Source organism: Schistocerca nitens, chromosome 8 (genome assembly GCF_023898315.1).
Source record: "Schistocerca nitens isolate TAMUIC-IGC-003100 chromosome 8, iqSchNite1.1, whole genome shotgun sequence".
In the NCBI taxonomy this organism is placed as follows: domain Eukaryota; kingdom Metazoa; phylum Arthropoda; class Insecta; order Orthoptera; family Acrididae; genus Schistocerca; species Schistocerca nitens.
Window position 1 is genome coordinate 65,421,365 of NC_064621.1, and position 25,029 is coordinate 65,446,393.

General features: G+C 38.7%; 1 protein-coding gene across 3 annotated transcripts in view; it reads right to left on the bottom strand.

Moving 5' to 3' along the window:
* LOC126198474 (UHRF1-binding protein 1-like) overlaps positions 1-25,029 on the bottom strand; it is a 458,855-nt gene that overhangs the window by 225,562 nt on the left and 208,264 nt on the right. For all 3 annotated transcript variants that reach the window (XM_049934830.1, XM_049934829.1, XM_049934832.1), the window contains exons 11-13: positions 13,952-14,220; positions 9,482-9,640; positions 6,762-7,189 (exon numbers count right to left, since the gene is read on the bottom strand). In XM_049934830.1, the coding sequence (XP_049790787.1) occupies positions 6,762-7,189; positions 9,482-9,640; positions 13,952-14,220 (856 nt within the window). The remainder of the gene's footprint in view (positions 1-6,761; positions 7,190-9,481; positions 9,641-13,951; positions 14,221-25,029) is intronic.

Genomic DNA, 25,029 nt, shown 5'->3' on the forward strand with positions numbered 1-25,029 from the left:
TCTCAGCATGTTATAGTCTTAGGTGGAGATTTCAATTTACCAGATATAGACTGGGACACTCAGATGTTTAGGACGGGTGGTAGGGACAGAGCATCGAGTGACATTATACTGAGTGCACTATCCGAAAATTACCTCAAGCAATTAAACAGAGAACCGACTTGTGGAGATAACATCTTGGACCTACTGATAACAAACAGACCCAAACTTTTCGACTCTGTAAGTGCAGAACAGGGAATCAGTGATCATAAGGCCGTTGTAGCATCCCTGAATATGGAAGTTAATAGGAATATAAAAAAAGGGAGGAAGGTTTATCTGTTTAGCAAGAGTAATAGAAGGCAGATTTCAGACCACCTAACAGATCAAAACGAAAATTTCTGTTCCGACACTGACAATATTGAGTGTTTATGGAAAAAGTTCAAGGCAATCGTAAAATGCGTTTTAGACAGGTACGTGCCGAGTAAAACTGTGAGGGACGGGAAAAACCCACCGTGGTACAACAACAAAGTTAGGAAACTACTGCGAAAGCAAAGAGAGCTTCACTCCAAGTTTAAACGCAGCCAAAACCTCTCAGACAAACAGAAGCTAAGCGATGTCAAAGTTAGCATAAGGAGGGCTATGCGAGAAGCGTTCAGTGAATTCGAAAGTAAAATTCTATGTACAGACTTGACAGAAAATCCTAGGAAGTTCTGGTCTTACGTTAAATCAGTAAGTGGCTCGAAACAGCATATCCAGACACTCCGGGATGATGATGGCATTGAAACAGAGGATGACACGCGTAAAGCTGAAATACTAAACACCTTTTTCCAAAGCTGTTTCACAGAGGAAGACCGCACTGCAGTTCCTTCTCTAAATCCTCGCACAAATGAAAAAATGGCTGACATCGAAATAAGTGTCCAAGGAATAGAAAAGCAACTGGAATCACTCAACAGAGGAAAGTCCACTGGACCTGACGGGATACCAATTCGATTCTACACAGAGTACGCGAAAGAACTTGCCCCCCTTCTAACAGCCGTGTACCGCAAGTCTCTAGAGGAACGGAGGGTTCCAAATGATTGGAAAAGAGCACAGGTAGTCCCAGTCTTCAAGAAGGGTCGTCGAGCAGATGCGCAAAACTATAGACCTATATCTCTGACGTCGATCTGTTGTAGAATTTTAGAACATGTTTTTTGCTCGAGTATCATGTCGTTTTTGGAAACCCAGAATCTACTATGTAGGAATCAACATGGATTCCGGAAACAGCGATCGTGTGAGACCCAACTCGCGTTATTTGTTCATGAGACCCAGAAAATATTAGATACAGGCTCCCAGGTAGATGCTATTTTTCTTGACTTCCGGAAGGCGTTCGATACAGTTCCGCACTGTCGCCTGATAAACAAAGTAAGAGCCTACGGAATATCAGACCAGCTGTGTGGCTGGATTGAAGATTTTTTAGCAAACAGAACACAGCATGTTGTTATCAATGGAGAGACGTCTACAGACGTTAAGGTAACCTCTGGCGTGCCACAGGGGAGTGTTATGGGACCATTGCTTTTCACAATATATATAAATGACCTAGTAGATAGTGTCGGAAGTTCCATGCGGCTTTTCGCGGATGATGCTGTAGTATACAGAGAAGTTGCAGCATTAGAAAATTGTAGCGAAATGCAGGAAGATCTGCAGCGGATAGGCACTTGGTGCAGGGAGTGGCAACTGTCCCTTAACATAGACAAATGTAATGTATTGCGAATACATAGAAAGAAGGATCCTTTATTGTATGATTATATGATAGCGGAACAAACACTGGTAGCAGTTACTTCTGTAAAATATCTGGGAGTATGCGTGCGGAACGATTTGAAGTGGAATGATCATATAAAATTAATTGTTGGTAAGGCGGGTACCAGGTTGAGATTCATTGGGAGAGTGCTTAGAAAATGTAGTCCAGCAACAAAGGAGGTGGCTTACAAAACACTCGTTCGACCTATACTTGAGTATTGCTCATCAGTGTGGGATCCGTACCAGATCGGGTTGACGGAGGAGATAGAGAAGATCCAAAGAAGAGCGGCGCGTTTTGTCACAGGGTTATTTGGTAACCGTGATAGCGTTACGGAGATGTTTAATAAACTCAAGTGGCAGACTCTGCAAGAGAGGCGCTCTGCATCGCGGTGTAGCTTGCTCGCCAGGTTTCGAGAGGGTGCGTTTCTGGATGAGGTATCGAGTACATTGCTTCCCCCTACTTATACCTCCCGAGGAGATCACGAATGTAAAATTAGAGAGATTAGAGCGCGCACGGAGGCTTTCAGACAGTCGTTCTTCCCGCGAACCATACGCGACTGGAACAGGAAAGGGAGGTAACGACAGTGGCACGTAAAGTGCCCTCCGCCACACACCGTTGGGTGGCTTGCGGAGTATGAATGTAGATGTAGATGAATTCTGTCAGAGACAGCGAAGGACCTGGAAGAGCAGTTGAACGGAATGGACAGTGTCTTGAAAGGAGGATATAAGATGAACATCGATAAAAGCAAAACGAGGATAATGGAATGTAGTCAAATTAAATCAGGTGATGCTGAGGGAATTAGATTAGCAAATGAGACACTGAAAGTAGTAAATGAGTTTTGCTATTTGGGGAGCAAAATAACTGATGATGGTCGAAGTAGAGAGGATACAAAATGCAGACTCGCAATGGCAAGGAAAGCGTTTCTGAAGAAGAGAAATTTGTTAACATTGAGTATAGATTTAAGTGTCAGGAAGTCGTTTCTGAAAGTATTTGTATGGAGTGTAGCCATGTATGGAAGTGAAACATGGACGATAAATAGTGTGGACAAGAAGAGAATAGAAGCTTGCTAAATGTGGTGCTACAGAAGATTGCTGAAGATTAGATGGGTAGATCACATAACTAATGAGGAGGTACTGAACAGAAGGAGAGAAATCTGTGGCACAACTTGACTAGAAGAAGGGATCAGTTGTAGGATATGATCTGAGGCACCAAGGGATCACAAATTTGGTATTGGAGGGCAGTGTGGAGGGTAAAAAATTGTAGAGGGAGACCAAGAGATGGATACACTACGCAGATTCAGACGGATGTAGGTTGCAGTAGGTACTGGGAGATGAAGAAACTTGAACAGGATAGAGTAGCATGGAAAGCTGCATCAAACCAGTCTCTGGACTGAAGACCACAACAACAACAACAACAACAACAACAACAACAACAGCAACAGCAACAGCAACAACAACAACAACTCACAGCAACTTTTCTGTAGCATCCTACTACAGGGTCATTTAATTTGGAACCCATTCTGCCATTTAGACCACAGATAAGAAATACCTCACTCCAATTTCCAAATTTTTCCAAAATTGTCATCAGATCAAACAGTCCTCCTCAGTAATTGGAGCACTGTCGATGGGGCATGTGCTGATATGGTTACCAAAGGATTGATTTATCACATTGATATCCATTTGTAAATGTCTGTGATTGACTTATTTTCTAGACTTCCTTTTAACTACTAGGGATACTCCTCCTCAAGCTCTTTCCTTTGGTACACTACTAAACATGTGCAGGAATCCATCTCCTTCCTCTGTTCCTTTCCTTTTTTCATTGGTCTCTGTGAGAGCTACTATGTCCGTATTGTGCCTGTAATGGGCAAACGCTTGCTGGGAGTTACTTAGGTGTGTTCGGAGAAGGAGCCATTCATTGCCCTGAAGATGGCTTAATGCTCATATATGAAACCATAACACAGGTCTGCAACTAAAAAAGTGCATGGGATTTTTTAACATTCTCTTACACATTTTGACCTCCCAAAAACAAGTAAAATATTCAAAAAATTATATCACAAACATTTTTATGTATATTGCAGTATTTATGTTCATTGGTAATAAACCTATGTGTTTTTTTAATTTAATAATTATTAAAAATTATATCAATTATAATTGATAAAATAAACTTAAATTTAAAAATTTACACTGTTAACTATTCTTTGTTACCACTTGCAGGTTTTACTATGAATTCCTGGGTGTCAGAAGCAAATGCAAAAAATCTTACTGTTCAGTTTTATCATGTTGTGACAAGTCAAATGATGATTTGTATCTTGCATGAAATGAAGAGAAACTCTCGGTGGACATATTGCTAATCAAGCGAACAATGCTGTTGTTTCTGTCTATTCATGGCTACAAGAGGTTGTGTTATTTCTCCAAACAGTTTTTGTTGTATCTGTGGCGAATACACTATTAAAAGTCAACAGAGAAACATAAGTGATTTTGTGAGGAAAGTTTATTTTGCTTACTTTAAATTAAAACTTGGTGATCAAGATAAACCATGGGCACCGCATAAGGTGTGTAGATGGTGTGAAGAAGATTTCCGTTTGTGGTTTAATGGTAAGAAAAATACATTTAGATTTCGAATTCCTATGATGTGGCGTGAGCAGAAAAACCATACCACTGATTGCTACTTCTGTTCAGTTGACGTAAAGGGATTCAATTCAAAAAACAAAAGAAGCATAATTTATCCTAAGCTTGACTCAGCTATATGTCCAGCTCTGAAATACCTATTCCACAGCCATCTTCCAGTTTGGATGAATACCCGAGTGAGTTGGAGGACGAAGTTACATTACCTCCTCAGGGGGAGTCAAGCTCAGATTTTTCTTCACACGAAGATGAAAGGCCTCAACTATTTTCTCAAAGTGAGCTCAATGATCTAGTAAGAGATTTAGGTCTTTCAAAAGATGCAGCCGAGCTGTTAGGTTCACGATTAAAAAATAAAAACCTTTTATCTGGCACCTCACTTTCATGGTACAGACACGGAGAAAAAGAATTTACCCAGTTTTTCTCAAAAGAAGGAAATTTAGTTTTTTGCAATGATGTGGAAGGACTCATGCGCTGCTTTGATATGCAGTATGACTCATCTGAATGGCGCCTATTCATTGATTCATCCAAAACTAGTCTTAAAGTAGTATTATTGCATAATGGAAATAAATATGCATCACTTCCGATGGGACATTCTGTGCATATGGATGAAAACTATAATGATTTGGCCATTATCCCGGAAAAAATCAAGTATCAGGATCATCAATGGATGATTTGTGGGGACTTCAAAATACTCACGATGCTTTTGGGTCAGCAGGCAGGCTATACTAAATACCCATGCTTCTTATGCTTGTGGGATAGTAGAGCCAGAGAACAGCAATGGATTAAAGTGATTGGCCTCCCCGAGAAACTTTAAAACCTGGAGAGAAAAATGTTATCAATACAACTTTGGTACCACCAGAAAAGGTTTTGTTGCCCCCTCTCCATATCAAATTGGGATTGATGAAACAATCTGTAAAATCACTACAAAAGGATGGGTACTGTTTTAAATATCTGTGTACAAAATTCTCGAAACTGCCAGAAGCAAAGTTGAAAGAGGGAGTTTTCACTGGCCCCGACATAAGAAAACTTTTAACCGACACCCTCTCTGTAGAAAGTATGAATGAGAAGAAAAAAGAAGCTTGGGTATCGTTCAAGGATGTAGTGCAAAAGTTTTTGGGAAATACTAAGGAGCCTGACTACAAAACCATTGTTCAATGGATGCTAGCAGCATACGAAAATCAAGGCTGCAAGATGAGCTTGAAGGTCCATTTTTTACACTCCCACATAGACAGTCCTCCTGAAAACCTGGGAGCTTACAGTGAAGAACAGGGGGAGCAGTTTCACCAGGATATCCATGATATTGAGAGATGGTAATAAGGAAGATGGGATGCCACTATGCTCACTGACTACTGTTTGAGGTTTAAGCGGGAAACGAAAGATGGAAATCGGAAAAGGACTCGGCGAAGTATCAAGGAAAAGAAGAAAAGGTTTCATAAAAAACATGAATAAGTATAATATTGTTACTATATGTCTCAAAATAACGTTTCGTTGAGTGTGAAAAAATATTATGTTTGATAATTTTGAATAAACGGGTGCTTTTACCATTTTTTTTTTTTTTAATTTGCAAAAACACATATGCGGTAGAAAAAAATGAACATCACTTCTGAAATCAGCGCATTCTAAAACATATAATTCAGTAAAAATACCTCATGCAGCTAAACAAAACATTTTTTGCAGACCTGTGTAGTTAGTTAATATTTAAAGAAATTGTTTTATAGCCAAGGCTGCATTCAAAACTATTTTCTACTAACTGGTTTCGATAGGCAAGACTGACATTTTTAGACATTTAAAAACTTTTTGGTTGTACGTCATGTTCCATTGTGCATTCATTACTCAGGCATTTTGACGTTTCAGTGGAGAGTGTATTGCACATTCCACACAGTTTTGTCAAAAGTAATATTACAAACAGGTTTTTCACAAGTAAAAATATACACCTTGCTGAATTTAGACTACATATGTAGCACTCCTTTGACATTTGTCAGTGGTTAAAATCTGCAATACATAGTAAAAGTGCACATTTATGCCAATGTTTATAGTTACACGACTGGTGAAACACACCTTAGATCATTCTCACTCGAAGTTAATATTTACACAAATTACTAAAGTACTCAATCACTTGAACATGACTTAAAGAACTCACACAGGAAATATAAAATGAAATGAGAGAAAATGCAAGGTTCACTAGATACAATGTTCTGAAATTTGGTACAGGAACAACATGCAAAATCTTCATTATATATCGATTACAAAAACATTGGTGTTATGTTAGTGCTTAAAATATGTGCTGCCTACAAAGCAATATATATGAGGAGGAGACAGTCAAAGAACTAAAATTTAATACCAAAATCAAGTGATAAAAATGAAACTGCCATAATTTAATATACCTTTCACTGTCTGAAGAGGCATCACTACGTTGAGAAGCAGTCTCACTGGCCAAATCATCCGGACTGGCTTTCAGTACTGAATCTAATGATGTAACCATATTGCTCAGGCCTTTCCAACCCTTTTTAACAGTGCTTATGCTAGCATTGAAGTTATCAGGTATTGAAAGACCAGTAAGGGGTTGCACAGAGTTTACTGGGAGAGATGAAGTCACTGTGTCCATGTAAGATGCCACATTAGGAGGAACACTATGGCGAAGTCGAGAGTCAAATGGACCTTCAAATGAAGGAGACGAAGATAGGCTATTGGCATGTATTCTCACTCCTTCATCTGCCAGACTTGCAGAGTCAGGGACAACAGATTCAAGATCAGCACTGCCATGGTATTCTCGTCCTGGTGTCTGTGATGCCATAACAAATGTTATTTCAACCTGAAAAAAGTAATATCTCATGAACATGTTCTTATTTAATCAGTTATAGAAAAATGATATGGAGGGAAGTACAAGAATCGTACGTACTGGAAAGAGAAAGGGGAGTAAAACTATTTCTTTATGTAATTTTGGCACATGGAAAACTGCCTCCAATTTTCTAAGTGTGCCATTGTGCAAGCCTTTGAAGCTCAAGTTACAGTTAAGCAACAAAAATGGCTAAGAAATGTAGATATTAACGCCAAGCTTTTCAGCTGACTTTATTTTTGTGGTCAAAAGAAAGGCAGAGCTAGAATTATCGGGATCGCAAGGCTTTCAAATTGGTTGCAAACATCGGTTAAAAGACACATAACATCAAAATACAAGAGAAAATTAGAATAGACAATTAAAAAAAAGCCAATACTGGGGAAAATAAAGTATAAATGAAAGACTTTTACTACTAAGAAAGTCATAACACATAATATGCAAGCAACACAGAGGCCACACTGACATAGGGATAAAGCTTATTTAAACAAGAGCAACTTTCAGGTACAAAATACTTACCTTGAATTGCAAGAGGACTTTCTACATCTGTATTTCAGATCATTGTATGACTGAATGAAATATTATCAATTGGAAAATAATGATAGAAACAACTGAGGTGTTTTGAAATGTGATATTACACAGACTTAAAAATTAAGCAGATAGATACAGTATGAAATGATATTTTAACCTACTGTGGATGGCACCAGAGTCAGAATCAGTTAATTGCAAGTGCTGAAGAGAATTGAGCTAGAGCTGAAATTTTCTCTATGAATTTGTCATGGACCACACCATTAAGTACCAGGTAGTCTGCTGGACAATATTGCATCCTGGGTACCATGTAGAACAACACAGTGGCTACTAGAAGGGCACAAATATGTATACTTCATTGATACAATGCCTTCCTATGTGTATTATTTCTTTGCTCCCGTGCATGTTTCGAAGTCCCTACATCTTATTCTGGAGACATGACGGAGCAGAGTATTAATGTAAATGTTGGAAAAGCCTTCCAATGACTTGCAATCAGGGGACATATGTTATCTTATTTTGGAGAAATATAAATATTCGTGTAACTAAATATAAATATAGAATGAAAATCCTCGCAGGATGCAAATAATTTAGGGGTAAAGCACATATTTTAGAATGCTGACTGTCCCACTTTTAACAAAAATACTTATATAATGATAACCCTGATCCCTCAATTCCACTGTCTGAACATCAGTACCGCGTAAAAGATGTGAAACGGTATAAACAAAGTAATGAGATGCACATCTCAGATGGAAAGCAGCAGATCTGGTACACTGTCATATTTTCACAGGAAAAAGATGTGTGGTGGTACCTTTGAACAGTGTACCAACAACATGATTGTTTCAGTTTATTCTTATCACATGAGATGAGATTAAATGTAATAAAATCAGTGTTGATTCTATGAGCGTAAACCTGAGAATGCAAATTTAAGGAGACTTGCATTTGGAATAAATGGCAAATAAATGAAGCATAGAAATTAACTTTTCATTTTGTATTTATTTTTGTGTGATTGTACTTTGAATGTGCATTACACAAAAGATAAAAGATGAGTGATTACTGGCCAGAGAATTGCCTTTTTTTCAGTTCTCTAGCTGTTTTTGTAACAAACCACAATTATGGCAAGGATTATGCTTCTTCTCTACAATGAATATCACTTGACAAAGTTGATCTTCCTGTCAAGAGACTTTTTCAAGAGTACTTTGAGAAGAACATTACTGTGTATACTGATTGACACCATATGTTACATTTGATTGTGGGAGCTTAACACAGAAACCATGGGCAAGTGAACATCACACGGAATTGAAATTCCAAAAAACAGGACTGTGGAATAAGGGAAAAAAAAGTCACAGCAAGAAGTCAGTGTAGTTTAGTATGGATACGTGACACTCATCATTCATCAGTGTGTAAGTTACTGCCAATCAAAAAATTTGTTTGTTATTATTACCAACAGCACAGAATAAAGCTTAATTCTGTTTATGTATGAAAATAAAGAACAACACCTAAATACTTCTGACCTGAGCTGCCAGAGTTGATGGTCATGTGTGATTGAAGTGTGGTTGCTTATGTGAATGAATGGTGTTGGTTTCTCTCTTTCTGATGAAGGCTGTGGCTAAACTCTTATGTGCAAGTGTCTTTTAATTGTTCCTGTCTGAAATTTAACATGTCTTTATGGTGAGTAGCAATCTATCTCTTCCTAGCTTTTTAAAAACTAAATACTAGTATCTATTAAAAATAAATTCCATGTACCTGTGGCAGCAACACGCCTGCTAAAATAACTGTTGGTGGGAGACCATCATTTCCTTGAATGCGACGTGAGTCAACACTCATTACGGCTGCTGTCTCACTAATTCTATCCATCGCTCTCAGAAGGAACAAATATTGATAATGATTAAGTTGAAAACTAACCTGTGGATCAGAGTTTATTTATAAATGGCACATTCAATAAAAAATAATTGTGAATTGTGGAACACGTGTAACTAAACACAGTTTTACAAGTATCAGACAATCCTTTCATTATAAAAAAAACATGGTGCACATTATTCATTCAATGTCAGTTCACACATTTCATTTTTTACTAATAATGGAAGTAATTAAGAAGTGTGGTATGAATTATGCAAAAAGCTATTAAATACCGATTACAAAATGGTTCCTGTTGAAAGATCCAGAAAACTACAAACTCTGGCCCATTCTCTAATTTCAATAACGGTCTACTTAATAGAATTATACCCACTTTCAACAATGTGTGACTGTGCTCTGCATGGTAATATACAGTGTGGGCCATTGATCGCGACAGGGCCAAATATTTCACGAAATAAGGGTCAAACGAAAAAACTACAAAGAGCGAAACTTGTCTAGCTTGAAGGGGGAAACCAGATGGCGCTGTGGTTGGCCCGCTAGATGGTGCTGCCATAGGTCAAATGGATATCAACTGTGTTTTTTTTAAATAGGAACCCCCATTTTTTATTACATATTCGTGTAGTACGTAAAGAAATATGAATGTTTTTTCGCTTCGTGATAGATGATGCTGTAATAGTCACAAACATATGGCTCCCAATTTCAGATGAACAGTTGGTAACAGGTAGGTTTTCTAAATTAAAATACAGAACATAGGTACATTTGAACATTTTATTTTGGTTGTCCCAATATGTGATACATGTGCCTTTGTGAACTTATCATTTCTGAGAACGCATGCTGTTATAGCGTGATTACCTGTAAATACCACATTAATGCGATAAATGCTCAAAATGATGTCCGTCAACCTCAATGCATTTGGCAATACGTATAACAACATTCCTCTCAACAGCGAGTAGTTTGCCTTCCATAATGTTCATACATGCATTGACAATGCACTGACGCATGTTGTCAGGTGTTGTCGGTGGATAACGATAGCAAATATCCTTCAACTTTCCCCACAGAAAGAAATCTGGGGACGTCAGATCCGGTGAACGTGCGGGACATCGTATGGTGCTTCGACGACCAGTCCACCTGTCATGAAATATGCTATTCAATACTGCTTCAACCACATGCAAGCTATGTGCCGGACATCCACCATGTTGGAAGTACATCGCCATTCTGTCATGGAGTGAAACATCTTGTAGTAACGTCAGTAGAACATTACGTAGGAAATCGGTATACATTGCACCATTTAGATTGCCATCGATAAAATAGGGGCCAATTATCCTTCCTCCCATAATGCCGCACCATACATTAACCCGCCAAGGTCACCAATGTTCCACTTGTCGCAGCCATCGTGGATTTTCCGTTGCCCAATAGTGCATATTAAGCCGGTTTACGTTACCGCTGTTGGTGAATGACACTTCGTCGCTAAATAGAATGCGTACAAAAAATCTTGTCATCGGCCCGTAATTTATCTTGTGCCCAGTGGCAGAACTGAACACGACACTCAAAGCTGTCGCCATGCAATTCCTGGTGCATAGAAAATGGTACGGGTGCAATCGATGTTGATGTAGCATTCTCAACGACGTCGAGATTCCCAATTCTCGCACAATTTGTCTGCTACTGATGTGCGGATTAGCCGCAAAAGCAGCTAAAACACCTACTTGGGCATCATCATTTGTTGCAGGTCATGGCTGACATTTCACATGTGGCTGAACACTTCCTGTTTGCTTAAATAACGTAACTATCTGGCGAACGGTCCGGACACTTGGATGATGTCGTCCAGGATACCGAGTAGCATACATAGCACATGCCTGTTGGGCATTTTGATCACAATAGCCATACATCAACACGATATCGACCTTTTCCGCAATTGGTAAATGGTCCATTTTAGCGCAGGTAATGTATCAGGAAGCAAATACCGTCCACACTGGAGGAATGTTACGTGATACCACGTACTTATACGTTTGTGGCTATTACAGCGCCATCTATCACAAAGCGAAAAAAGTGGTCCCACTAAAACATTTATATTTCTTTACGTACTACACGAATATGTAATAAGAAATGGGGGTTCCTATTTACAAAAACACAGTTGATATCCGTTTGACCTACGGCAGCGCCATCTAGCGGGCCAAACATAGTGCCATCTGGTTTCCCCCTTCAAGCTAGATGAGTTTCGTTCTTTGTAGTTTTTTCGTTTGATGCTTATTTCGTGAGATATTTGGCCTGGGCACTATCAATGGACCACCCTTTTTATTAACTTTCACAAAGTAAGTTAATTAAATGGCAGCATTATTTTTAATGATGTTTCATAATTCTGAGAAGAATTTCTGAGAATCAGTTACTTGTTATGTAGTTTTGATGGCCTCATCTTTAAATGTTTAAACATATTCCCCAAAAAAACAACTTCTTGAAGAGGAAAGTCGCTATGAGCACCAAGTAATAGCAAATTTTAAAGAAACTGGACCTGACACCAGCAGCATTCAGCATCATATCTGGTGTATTGCTATGACTGTATGTAAGGCATCTGTGAGAACTTCTGTAAAAGTCACCATTACAGATGGTACACAGTAATCCGACATATAAAGTAAGAAACAACAGACTCAAAAGTTTGAGCTCTGTGAGCAACAAATGATTGGTTCAATTCTTGCAGTAGAAAAAGATTTTAATCACTCTAAGTGTGGCATACGCATTTCAATTTAATGCCACGCAAGTGACTGGGGTGTCAATGTATGACACATAAAAACTCACATTCCCATCATTCCCGGTGTCAAAATGAGTCTTTACTAATTGAAAAAAGCCCTCTACATCCTCTCAAATTATGTTTATCCAACAAAAGTAAAGACAGAATCAAACAACAGAAACTCCAGGTTGGAATATCAGCACAGTAAGGAAAATATAGATTGCTACTTACCGTGAAGATGGCTCGTTAAGTTGCAGACAGACACAATTAAAAGATACTTAACATTATCTTTTGGTCACAGACTGCATTAGAAAAAGAAAGAGAAACACAAACACATTCATTCATTCAAGTAAGCACACCTCAACCCACAGACGACTGTCATCTCCAGCAGCTCGGACCAGAATGCCATACTGCATCTCCATCAGAGAGGAGGACAATGTCCAGGAAGGTGCATGCTGAGTTGAAGAGGACTAGGTGAAGCAGATGGGAGATAAGGTGTTGAGGTTGTGACGGAATGATCATGGGTGTCTTGGCCCTTATCCTTACAACACATTCTCTGCCCCCAAAATAATCCCAGGCTCGACCTACAGTAACCTATTGTCCCCACACCCTCAACCCAAGAGTTTCCACCGCTTGTCCTATCATCTCCTCCATATTTTCATCCCCTTACCCTCTTTGTGTGCCATCCTCTACCAACACACCTGTACATATATTCCCTTCCCCACTCCTCTCTGTTTGCACTCCCCATTCCCACGAACCCCCATCCTCCCTACCCCACAGCCTTCCGACACTTACCTGTTGGCAGTTTAATCCCTGCATGCTCTGCCAGACAACACTCTTGTCTTCCCCCAACCGTACCCTGCAATCCCTCCCCCTGCCCCGCCCTTTGTAGATTGCTGCTTTCGTTCCACGTGACAACTGCATTCCTGTCTGAGCTGCAAGAGATGGTGGTCGTGTGCATGAGGTGTGCTTGGCTGTGTGAATGAATGTGTGTGTGTGTGTGTGTGTGTGTGTGTGTGTGTGTGTGTGTGTGTGTCCTTCTGTGAATAAGGCTTTGGCCAATAGCTTACGGGTAAGCGACTTTTCGTTGTGCCAGTCTACTGTTCAACGTGTCATCTTTACAGAGAGTAGCAATCCATCTTTTCCTTATACTGTTAAAAGTTAACCATATATGGACAAAATAGGTTATCTTTCTAGAACTAACTATACAAAAATCGCTTTTCTTGATAAATTCAATAATCTGCTCTCTTATTCCATCATATATTGTACAATAAATACAAAACCACAGGTTTAAATATTACTACACTGCAAAAGGTTTCTTATTTTCTGCATTTCTACATCTACTGCTAATTATTACTAAACAGCATTGTAACTGTAACTACCACAGCCTTATTACATTAAGTAGGAAACAGAAAGGATCTAAGTTATGTCAACTGCAATTTTATGTTTGTGAAATAAATAACTAAAAAAGAAACCTACTGATGGAAACTGAGATGGTATTAACAATGTGAGGCGTTACTTTACTTAAAATTACTGTCATATCTTGCAGCAATTCACTATGTACAACAGTTATGAAGTATTACTGCATCTCTTAATAAGCAAATCTGTAAATTCACATAAACATTCAGAACACTAACCAGTGCTGGTACATGAGCAAGTGTATTGAGCACAGAGTCAGTTGCATCCCAATGGGCCCACAGTGTTAATGGGAATGCATCAGTCAACGGTACAGGATCAACTCCTGCAGCAATGTCTGCAGGGGCACCCGAAAAGCTTGCACTCACAGGTTCCAAAGACACACACCAAACATCACGTGCATCTGTCCATAACAGTGTACGAGACAAAGAATGCTCCAACTGAGATACATCCCCCGTTACATGAGGAACTGGTCGCACAGAGTCGATTCCTGCACAGAATTAATGTGGTATTAATTTTTAGCAGTCTACTGACAATGTATACTGAAACAATGGCTACATGGAGTAATATGTTCTAAATGCGTATTAATAATAATAATCTATGATTCTGCACTTTGAGGAGATGTCAAGTCAAATAATATTAGAAAGACTAATCTAAAAGCAACATTTCAAACAACATCAATAATTTTATCAAGGGTTTTTTTCCCTAACAGAGCCAACAGATGATAACATAAAACAAGAAATAATCAGTAACATTTACTATTATATTTTCAAAATACACTGTGAAGTTTCAGCTTTTCATTTTTGAAACACAAATGTTTTTTGGACGATGAATACACAAAATATTTGCAGGAATATTCATCTTACATGTCATCTGATTGATCTCACCTCACCAGATCTTACGTTGGCTAACTGCTATCTGTTTGACATGGCATCATGTTTCATAGTCAGGAATAAAAGTAAATATATAATACAGTTTAAACTCTGAAACAAAGCCCTTTCATATTGGCAGCACAATGCTACTTGTAGGAAAAACTACTCAATACATCATCTGCAATGAAAGATTTGTCACAAAACCATCCAGACATTTATAGATGAGACAGTGACTTAAACTGAGGGTAGCAAAACAGCAACAGAGATTTGTCACAAAACCCAGAGAAATTCTAGTATTATTTAAAGGCTGTTAGCAGCATCAAAGAGTGTGTTTAGACATTCATAGATGAGACAGTGACTGAGGGTAGCAAAACAGCAACACAGAATCCTGTTTTCAAATGTCCCTTACAAACGAAAATCAAGGGGCAATGCCTCAGTTTAATTCTCGCACCACTACAAACATGAGTCACTTAGATATTAGTGTCATGACATTGAGAAACAGCTCAAATCATTAAAATTGGACAAAGCTTCAGGGCCTAGCAGAATCTCTATCAGACACTATACTGAATTTGTGGCTGAGTTTGCTCCTCTTTTAACCACGCTGTAACTTAGACACCTCAAACAAAAGCTGCATTCACCCAGAGAAATGTTTTTGGACTGTTGCAGTTTGCGTTGTATATTAATGACCTTGCAGACAATAAAATGGTAACTTCAGAATTTTTGCAGGTGATGCAGTTATCAATAATGAAGAACTGTTTGTTAACAGCTGCAAAAATATTCAGTTAGAACTGTATAAGATATCAAAGGGAAGAAATGACTGGCAACTTGCTTTAAATTTTCAGAAATATAAAACCGGGCATATAAAAAAAAATAAAATAAATAAAATAAAATGAATAAAAAAAAGTTGTGTTGTATGACTACAATTTCAATCACTCAAAACTGCATCACACTAGTGCAACCCATCCCAGGATACTGCTCAAGTGTGTGGGATGCATACAGATAGGACTAATAAAAAATATGCATAAAAACAAGAGTAACACAACAGGTCATAGATTTGTCTGGCTCATGGGAGAGCGTATATATAAAAGCCTACTTACAAAGTTTCAAGAACCATCCTTAAGTGAGGAATCCAGGAATATACAACACCAACCCCTTGCCCCCATTATTCCCACGTACTGCACCTATAGGGATTATGAAGATGAGATTAGACTAATTATAGCTCACACAAAGTCATTTAATCTATCGTTTCTCCCAGACTCCAAATATGAAAGGGATGGGAAGAAGCCCTAACAAATGGTAGTACCCTGAGCCATGCCCTTCATTGATACAAGTAAGATTATAAATACTGTAGATAATCTTCTGAAATCCCATTCTTCTACACTGAAATCGCACTTCTTAATTAGATACCTTTTGATTTGTTTGACACCAGACCAAGATGTTGAGCTGTAATGAAAGTCAGATCCTCCCCTAGATGGAGTGATCTGAATTGCCAATGCCTGTGAGACCTGCAAGAAGTGCAGCAACCAAACACTCCATAGCTCTTGCCATTTTCCAAGTCGCCCATAGTGTTTGTAAAGCAGCCACATGTAGAATATCTTTACTATGAAGCTCAGTGCCCAACTGACTTCAAAGGAGAACATATTGCTGAAGTGTACAATAGACAATTCCATGGGCCCTCTGCCCAAACCCATATTGTGACAACAATACACTCAGTTTTCAAATGCAGCCACGATGACTCTCTCTCTCTCTCTCTCTCTCTCAAGGAGAAATTAATATTTTCAGCTGTTATTTAAGAGTTTTCAATCACTCTCCTTTTGGTACAGACACTTTAGTGTGCATTGTATGTAAATCTTCACACTTTACCACTGCTGTTCCACAACTAAAACCCTAAAAATCTCAATTCTGGGTGTATGGCAGCCATAATGCTCTGATCCTTGGTCTATAAACTATACTCCTGACTATTACAGATGTTAACTCATGCCAGCATATTCTTAACAGTAGAAGATTTGGCCTTGAGCATAGACTGGCTTCAGATTTCCATTCGCAAATCTGTTTGTGCCATTCAGCAACCTACTCTTTGTGATGAAATAGATTCACTTTGTCCAAAGTTTGTCCCACTGTTGCAACCTGGCCTAGGAAGAGCAACAGATTTTTAGGCTCACATTATGCTTACATTTTCTATGCTGCTTCTTTTCATTCAAATCCATCCAATACCAATGCCTCATAATGTGACCTTAAAGAAGAACTAGATTGCTGCAAGCAACACCAGCAAACCATAAAGCAAGGCTTGTATCCTGAGCCTAGAGCCAGGAACTAATTGTTCAGCTTTCTGGAGGGCAATAGTTTTCCAAGATGGATCTGTCCAACACTTATTTTTAACTCCCAGTAGATTAAGAATTGAAAAAAATCTTTTGTCATCTATGCCCCTTTTGGACTGTATAAGATTTTAAAAAAGATATTAAAAAAGCAATACAATGCACAGATTACCTAGATGATGTGTCTTCCCAAGGCATTGACCGATCCATTAGATTTTGGAGGAGCAGCCGCAGACACACACAATCCATTAAGGCTATTGTCACATCAATAGGAGGCACACTGTAGCAATGTCTATGCATTTATCACACAAAGTGCTGGATTCCACGCATGGATCAACTGTATACTGCCTGTATGGAAACTTCTGAGAGTAATTTTATTCCTGGCATATAAGTGATATCACCACAGTAAATAAGATGGCAGCTTGTACAAACAACTCTAAGCAATAGATATGCATTCAACTATTCATCTGTGAAAAGGCAATGTTTTGTAGTGGACATGCAGCCATAGTGTATCAACATTGTCACGTCACAAATCGGAGTGAAACAACAAGCAACAATTCAATTTCACATGATAAAATGCCTGTGAAAATATTGGAGCCCATGAATAAGGCTCATAGTGGTAATCATCATGCAAGAGTGTTTCAATGGTTTAGATGTTTTAAAGAAGAACAGATGTCACTCATGGACAACATGGTGTCAGGATGTCCCATCCCAACTTTATGCGACAGAAACACCAGAAAGTTTCGTGATCTTTTGGAATGGACCATCATCATTCACGCAGATCTATTGCTGGAGAACTGAACATCTCTGAATAAAATGTTCAGAGCATTCTCCAGAATGTTTTGAAAAAGAGAAAAGCATGCACACAGTTTGTCCTGCACACCTTGGCACCCAAATGACAACAACAAGGCATATGCCTGCCATGACTTGACTGAAATGAAAAACATGGACAACTCTTTCTGGAAAAAATCATCACAGGTGGTGAGGCTTGGTGTTATCAATATGAACCTACCACACAGAATGAGTCTATAGTGGTTTGCCAAGACCGAAGAAGTTGCGAATGACAAAATTGAAAGTGAAGACAATGTTCATCACCTTTTTTTCTCGTGGCGTTACTGAAAGGGAATTTATTTTCACTGGAATCACTGTAAATTCTCAGTATTATTTGAATGTCAATGTCATAGGAGAAAAGAGAGAGAGAGGGGGGGGGGGGGGTCAGTTTTCAACCACCCTTCATTCATACTCACACAAGATGGTGCCAAGTGACTTATTTTTTTATTCCTAAACACAAAAATTTACATGAAGGGTCAATTTACAGTATGATGGTCATCTGAAAAATTTGCAACTTGTGTTTAAGAAACTTTCACAGCAGGACCTTATATAATTTTTCCTAATGTTCTTGTTTGCAACCTTCTGTTCCATATGTAGGATACATCCTAAGCAAGGATGGTCCCAAATCAACCAAGAGTGTGTTGCAATAATTGGAAACCTGCTGGTTCTGACTAATCTTAAAGATTTGTAATTGTTGTTGTGTCATGGTCTTCCGTCCACAGACTTGTTTGATGCAGCTTGTAACAACAACAACGTTGTACTATTGTACATATAAATAATATTTTTTTTTCCATCTGATTTTTCGTTAAACTTGAGTAATTGATGTTCTGATTTCATTTGTTTTCTTGTTTCATGCCATTGTGTTAAGAAAACTGTAAACAATTTTCAATGTGAATATTAATGTTTATGTCAAATGTCAAGCAATAAGGTAATAGAATTGAAATGTAACAAATGTTGAGACTGTTGTAAGGTATTTAAAATTGTAACTGTGCATCTGGTCCATACGTAGGCAATGTGTTAGGATATGTAGAATGCAAAACCTCGGGTGAATACCATGTCTGAAGGGGAGCGGTAAAAGGTGGATGACAGGCGAGCGCGGGAAAATGCGCACGGGCGCTGCACGGCACAACGGGCTCAGCAGTAGTAGTTGGAGTTTGGCATTGGTCTGAGCAACACTTTCTGGATCGAGGAGGCTCTCCCGGAAGACGTAGTTTCATTGAGCCTCGGGTATGCCGTTCCAACGCCCATACAGCATGGCACAATTCCATAGGCACTAAAGGGAAAAGTATTGTGACGCTATGAAGAAATAAAGTGCCGGTACGTCAAGAGCCATAGCTGTGGTTGTTGTGTGCTTTGTGCCTCGCCATCTCGCCGCCTGCCAACCACTGCATCAATACAAACAGGTTGAAACTTTTAGTACTGTATTCGTGTGGACCAGTGTTACTTTTGTTCCATACTGTTCAATAACCACTTAAATTTTACCAGAACTTTCCTATCATATTCTTATCCACACAACTAACCTAGATAGGGTCCTTTCCAAATGTTGTGCAATCCGAGTGTCCCGAAATGAAAAATTAAATTTTGTGTTAATAATAATTACTTGCAGACCTAACTATGTTAGAATGGTGTTTAAAGAACTGTTTTGTTAATGAACCAGTAAATGAATAATGAAGGTCTGACAAAGTTGGAAGATAACTTTAATATTGATTTAGTAATGAAGTTTAATTATTTCAAGACAGATAAAAAGGTATTTAAATAAGCAGGAAATAAGATAAAAAGAGTAGTAACTCATATACTGGAAATCTTGAGCGCATAATGAATTCAGTAATCAAATTTTTTTATACAGTGATCATAACAGTTTCAGGGTCCACCCCCCCCCCCTGCCCCCTTTTTATTCATTTGAATTCTGAAGGGTTTTTAACTGATTTGACCAGCAAAGTTAAAGTCAATATAAAAGCCAAAATTTATCAGTGTTTTACCTTTATCAAAATTGACATTGTGTGTGTGATTTGAAAGTGCTATTTCTAGGGTAACCTATGCCCGATTCTAATTAGATCAATAGACAGTACGAAGTTTCGTAGTATACATTATAGTGTAGTGTTACGTATTTATGGTTTTTCCATATCAGTACAGAACGTGAAACTATCAGTTCAATAGATTTTCTTGTTCTAAAATTCTACTATATTATGCAGTGTTACTACTTGTTGCTTTGCACGAATATCTGCCAACTTGTACAGGGAATAAATTCAGTTAATGCCTAATTAGGCTGGCGACTGTATTATTAACAAATTGGTAGCATCTGCTGTGCTTTCTTTTGTCCGTACTGACGTGTAGTGTCATTTCGAAATTACTTGACGTATCATTGTTATTACAGAGTGGGTGTAAGTCTTATTAGCCACCATTCAGGTACACGCGGTCAATATCTATACAAAAATTCTGTCTTGTAAAGTGAACCCCATTCACTTATCATAGTACAGGCTTTAATGAGTATTGTGTGCCCCGCGCGCACGTTACAAGCTCTCCATGCTATTCTACCCTGTGCAAGCTTCTTCATCTCCAAGTAACTACTGCAACGTATATCCTGAATCTGTTTAGCGTATTCATCTCTTGGTCTCCCTCTATGATTTTTACCCTCCACACTTCCCTTCAATACTAAATTGATGATCCCTTGATGCCCCAGACCATGTCACACCAACTGATCCCTCCTCCTGGTCACTTTGTGCCACAAATTCTTCTTCTACCCAATTCTATTCAGTACCTCCTCATTAATTACATGATCTACCCATCTAATCTTCAGCATTCTTCTGTAGCACCACATTTCGCAAGCTTCTATTCTCTTCTTGTCCACACTATTTATCATCCATGTTTCACTTCCATACATGGCTACACTCCATATAAATACTTTGAGGAAAGATTTCCTGACACTTAAACCTATACTCAATGTTAACAAATTTCTCTTCTTCAGAAACGTTTTCCTTGCCATTGCGAGTCTGCATTTTATATCCTCTCTACTTCGACCATCATCAGTTATTTTGCTCCCCAAATAGCAAAACTCATTTACTACTTTCAGTGTCTCATTTGCTAATCTAATTCCCTCAGCATCACCTGATTTAATTTGACTACATTCCATTATCCTCGTTTTGCTTTTATTGATGTTCATCTTATATCCTCCTCTCAAGACACTGTCCATTCCGTTCAACTGCTCTTCCAGGTCCTTCGCTGTCTCTGACAGAATTACAATATCATCGGCAAACCACAAAGTTTTTATTTCCTACTCCGAATTTTTCTTTTGTTTCCTTTACTGCTTGCTCAATATACAGATTGAATGACATCGGGGATAGGCTGCAACCCTGTCTCACTCCCTTCCCAACCACTGCTTACCTTTCATGCCCCTCGACTCTTTGTAACTGCCATCTGGTTTCTGTACAAATTGAAAATAGCCTTGTGCTCCCTGTATTTTACCCCTGCCACCTTCAGAATTTGAAAGAGAGTATTCCAGTCAACATTGTCAAAACCTTTCTCTAAGTCTACAAACGCTAGATACGTAGATCTGCATTTACTAAATCTATCTTCTAAGATAAGTCATACGTTCAGTATTGCCTCACATGTTCCAGTATTTCTATGGAATCCAAACTGATCTCCCTCGTACTCAGCTTCTACCAGTTTTTCCATCTGTCTGTAAGGAATTCATGTTAGTATTTTGCAGCCGTGACTTATGAAACTGATAATTTGGTAATTTCAACACCTGTCAACACGTGCTTTCTTTGGGATTGGAATTATTGCATTCTTCTTGAAGTCTGAGGGTATTTTGCCTGTCTCGTACATCTTGCTCACCAGATGGTAGAGTTTTGTCAGGACTCACTCTCCCAAGGCTATCAGTAGTTCTAATGGAATGTTGTGTACTCCTGGGGCCTCATTTCGACTTAGGTCTTAGGTCAGTGCTCTGTCAAACTCTTCACGCAGTATCATACCTACATCCTGTTCCATTTCCATTAAACTACCCTGAAGTACATTGCACTTGTATAGACCCTCTATACACTCCTTCCACCTTTCTGCTTTCCCCACTTTGCTTAGAACTAGTTCTCCATTCCAGCTCTTGATATTAATACAAGTGGTTGGTTCTCTTTTCTCCAAAGGCCTCTTTAATTTTCCTGTAAGCAGTATCTATCTTACCCCTACAACCCTAGTGATATAGGAATCTACAGCCTTACATTTGTCCTGTAGCCATCCCTGCTTAGCAATTATGCACTTCCTGTCGATCTCATTTTTGAGGTGTTTGTATTCCTTTTTGCCTGCTTCATTTACTGCATTTTTATATTTTCTCATTTCATCAATTCATTTCAATATCTCTTCTGCTACCCAAGGATTTCTACTAACCCTCGTCTTTTTACCAACTTGATCCACTGCTGCCTTTACTATTTCATCTCTCAAAGCTACCCATTCTTCTTCTACTGTATTTCTTTCCCCCATTCCTGTCGATCGCTCCCTAATGCTCTCCCTGAAACTCTCTACAACCTCTGGTTCTGTCAGTTTATCCAGGTCCCATCTCCTTAAATTCCCACCTTTTTGCAGTTTCTTGAGTTTTAATCAACACTTCATAACCAATATATTGTGGTCAGAGTCACATCTACCCGGTTCCTAAATCTCTGTCTTACCATTATATAATCTATCTGAAACCTTCCAGTGTCTCCAGGCCTCTTCTACATATACAGCCTTCTTTCAGGATTCTTGAAGCAAATGTTAGCTACAGTTATGATCTGTGCAAAATTCTACCAGGTGGCTTCCTCTTTCATTCCTTACACCTATTGCATATTCACCACCTACTTTTCCTTCTCTTCCTTTTCCTACCATCAAATTCCAGCCTCCCATAACTTTTAAATTTTTGTATCCCTTCACTATCTGAATAATTTTTTTTTTTTATCTCATCATACATTTCTTCAATCTCTTTGTTATCTGCAGAGCTAGTTGGCATATAAACTTGTACTACTGTGGTAGGCGTGGGCCTCATGTCTATCCTGGCCACAATAATGCTTTAACTATGCTGTTCATAGTAGCTTACCCGTGCTCCTATTTTTTATTCATTATTAAACCTACTCCTGCATTACCCCTATTTGATTTTGTATTTATAACCCTGTATTCACTTGACCAGAAATCTTGGTCCTCCTGCCACCGAACTTCATTAATTCCTACTACATCCATTTTCCTTTTTAAATTTTCTAACCTACCTGACCAATTAAGGGAGTTCACATTCCACACTCCGACCAAAATCTCATACATGAGAGGCACAAACTTTCAATAGTGTAAAGCCTGTAATTAAAAACCGAGCTAAAATCAGCACCTTGATACCAATCAGCACTGCCCTTCCTTTTAGCAAGCAGTGCCTCTGCACATGCAAGAAGTGCAGTCTTATGATAAAAATTTCCATGTGTTTCCAAAGGCCTTTGGAATTTGCACCAATAGCATTATCAACAACACCAGAAAAATATACCTACATCACAAAGTAAGCCATAGCAACCACTTTTCATGTATCGGAATGTAAGATGTTTTTATACAGCAACAAATTTCAGCTAATTACTGATCATAATTTTTTAGTTTCCCTTTATGGCCTGAAACCCTAACTGCCCAACAGCACTGAACATGGCTCCAGCACTAAGATTTACATCTGTCAGTTTTTTCAATATTCCATTATTATCACCAACTGCAGCTACATTCAAACCGAGATACATCATCTACATGGCCTCCTGGAACTTGGTCTAGAGTTCGAATATATAATATAGATAGATCCAAAATATACTACCCAAGTTGTGTCATGTGAAAGATGTGGGGAATAAGCAAGATTTTGGGACCAAATGGTTCCTTCCTCTGGCAGAAGGGTTGAAGGGAATGGAAGAGGGATGAAGGTAAAGGACTAGTGAGATTTAGGAAATGAGAAGACTTACCGAAAAGCTGCACAAAACACAGTGTTAGGAGGGACTTACTGGATGGATGAGAAGGAAACACTAAGTGCTGGTGGCTGCAACCGATGAGATTTCAAAACTTGAGAACTTAAAGGTGGAAGATAGTGCTTGGAATAGTTACTGAAAAGAAATGATGAGATCACAGAAATTAATGTAAATTTAGACCAGCTAAGTGGTGAGAACCAAGCATATGTACAGACAATTTCACTTTTGAAGTTTTGAGAAACTGATGTCAAGTCGGACAATTCAGATGGCATGTGTGGTCGAAAAGGCACCAAGGTCATTGCTCATGTTGTACGGTATGCTATGCAATAGAACATTGTGTGTTGCCAGTATACACTCCCTATGCCCATTCAGCCTAACTGATAACTTGGTGGTAGTAAAAGCAATGTAGAAGGCTAACAGTGTATGCATTACAACTGATATACAACATGTGACATTTCCCTTTGATAGGTCGGGAACCCTATGGTAGAGAAACAGGTGCACAACATGTGTAGGGTCTGACAAAGATATTGCAGAGATTAGGGGGTGAGGGGAGATGGAAAGTTGTTCTAGGAGGAATGGGCAATATATCAGGCAGAAAAGATCTCATTTTCTAGGCATGATTTTAGGAAGTCACAGCCCTGTCGAAATAGCTGATTAATACAGTCAAGACCAGGATAGGAATAAGTGACAAGAGGTTTGAACTCCTAAGTAGCTTTTTGGAGGGATTGGCAGCAGCAGGACTGCATGTGATGACCCAGGAAATCTGCTTTTGAAGTAGATTAGTGGAATAATTACATACAGTGAAGGCTGAAGTGGGAATGATGGTGTAATCCTGCAAAGATTCTACATCTGAACAAATATGTTTTCCTTAATTGCCAAGGCTGTAGGAGGGGGAAGTTTTGACATGAAAGGATAGAAAATGTCAAAGTGTCAGTACTGTTATTTGTTTGTAGGTTTAATGTGAGCAAAAGTGTGTAGTTTGTCCTCAGTGAATATGAGGTCAACATCAAGGAAATTGACATACACCATGTGAAATATAATCAGCAGAATCTATTTGGAGATTCCAAAAATTTCAATGGCTCAGCCTTGTCATGTGTTCATATGGCAAAGATGTCATCAATGTATCTAAAGCAAAGCAGGGGCAGATATATAAACATATCAGGGGTAAGGCCATGGATAACAGGATGGCTCCTTCCTAAGTCAACCTTTCCATTGGTCTCTTGGAGGGGACTTCCCTGGGATCCATAAACCTTAAGTTCTTAATTTGGTTTAGGAACATTGATGACATCTTTGCATATGGAAGCATGGTGAAGCTGATCTGTTGAAATTTTTGCAATCT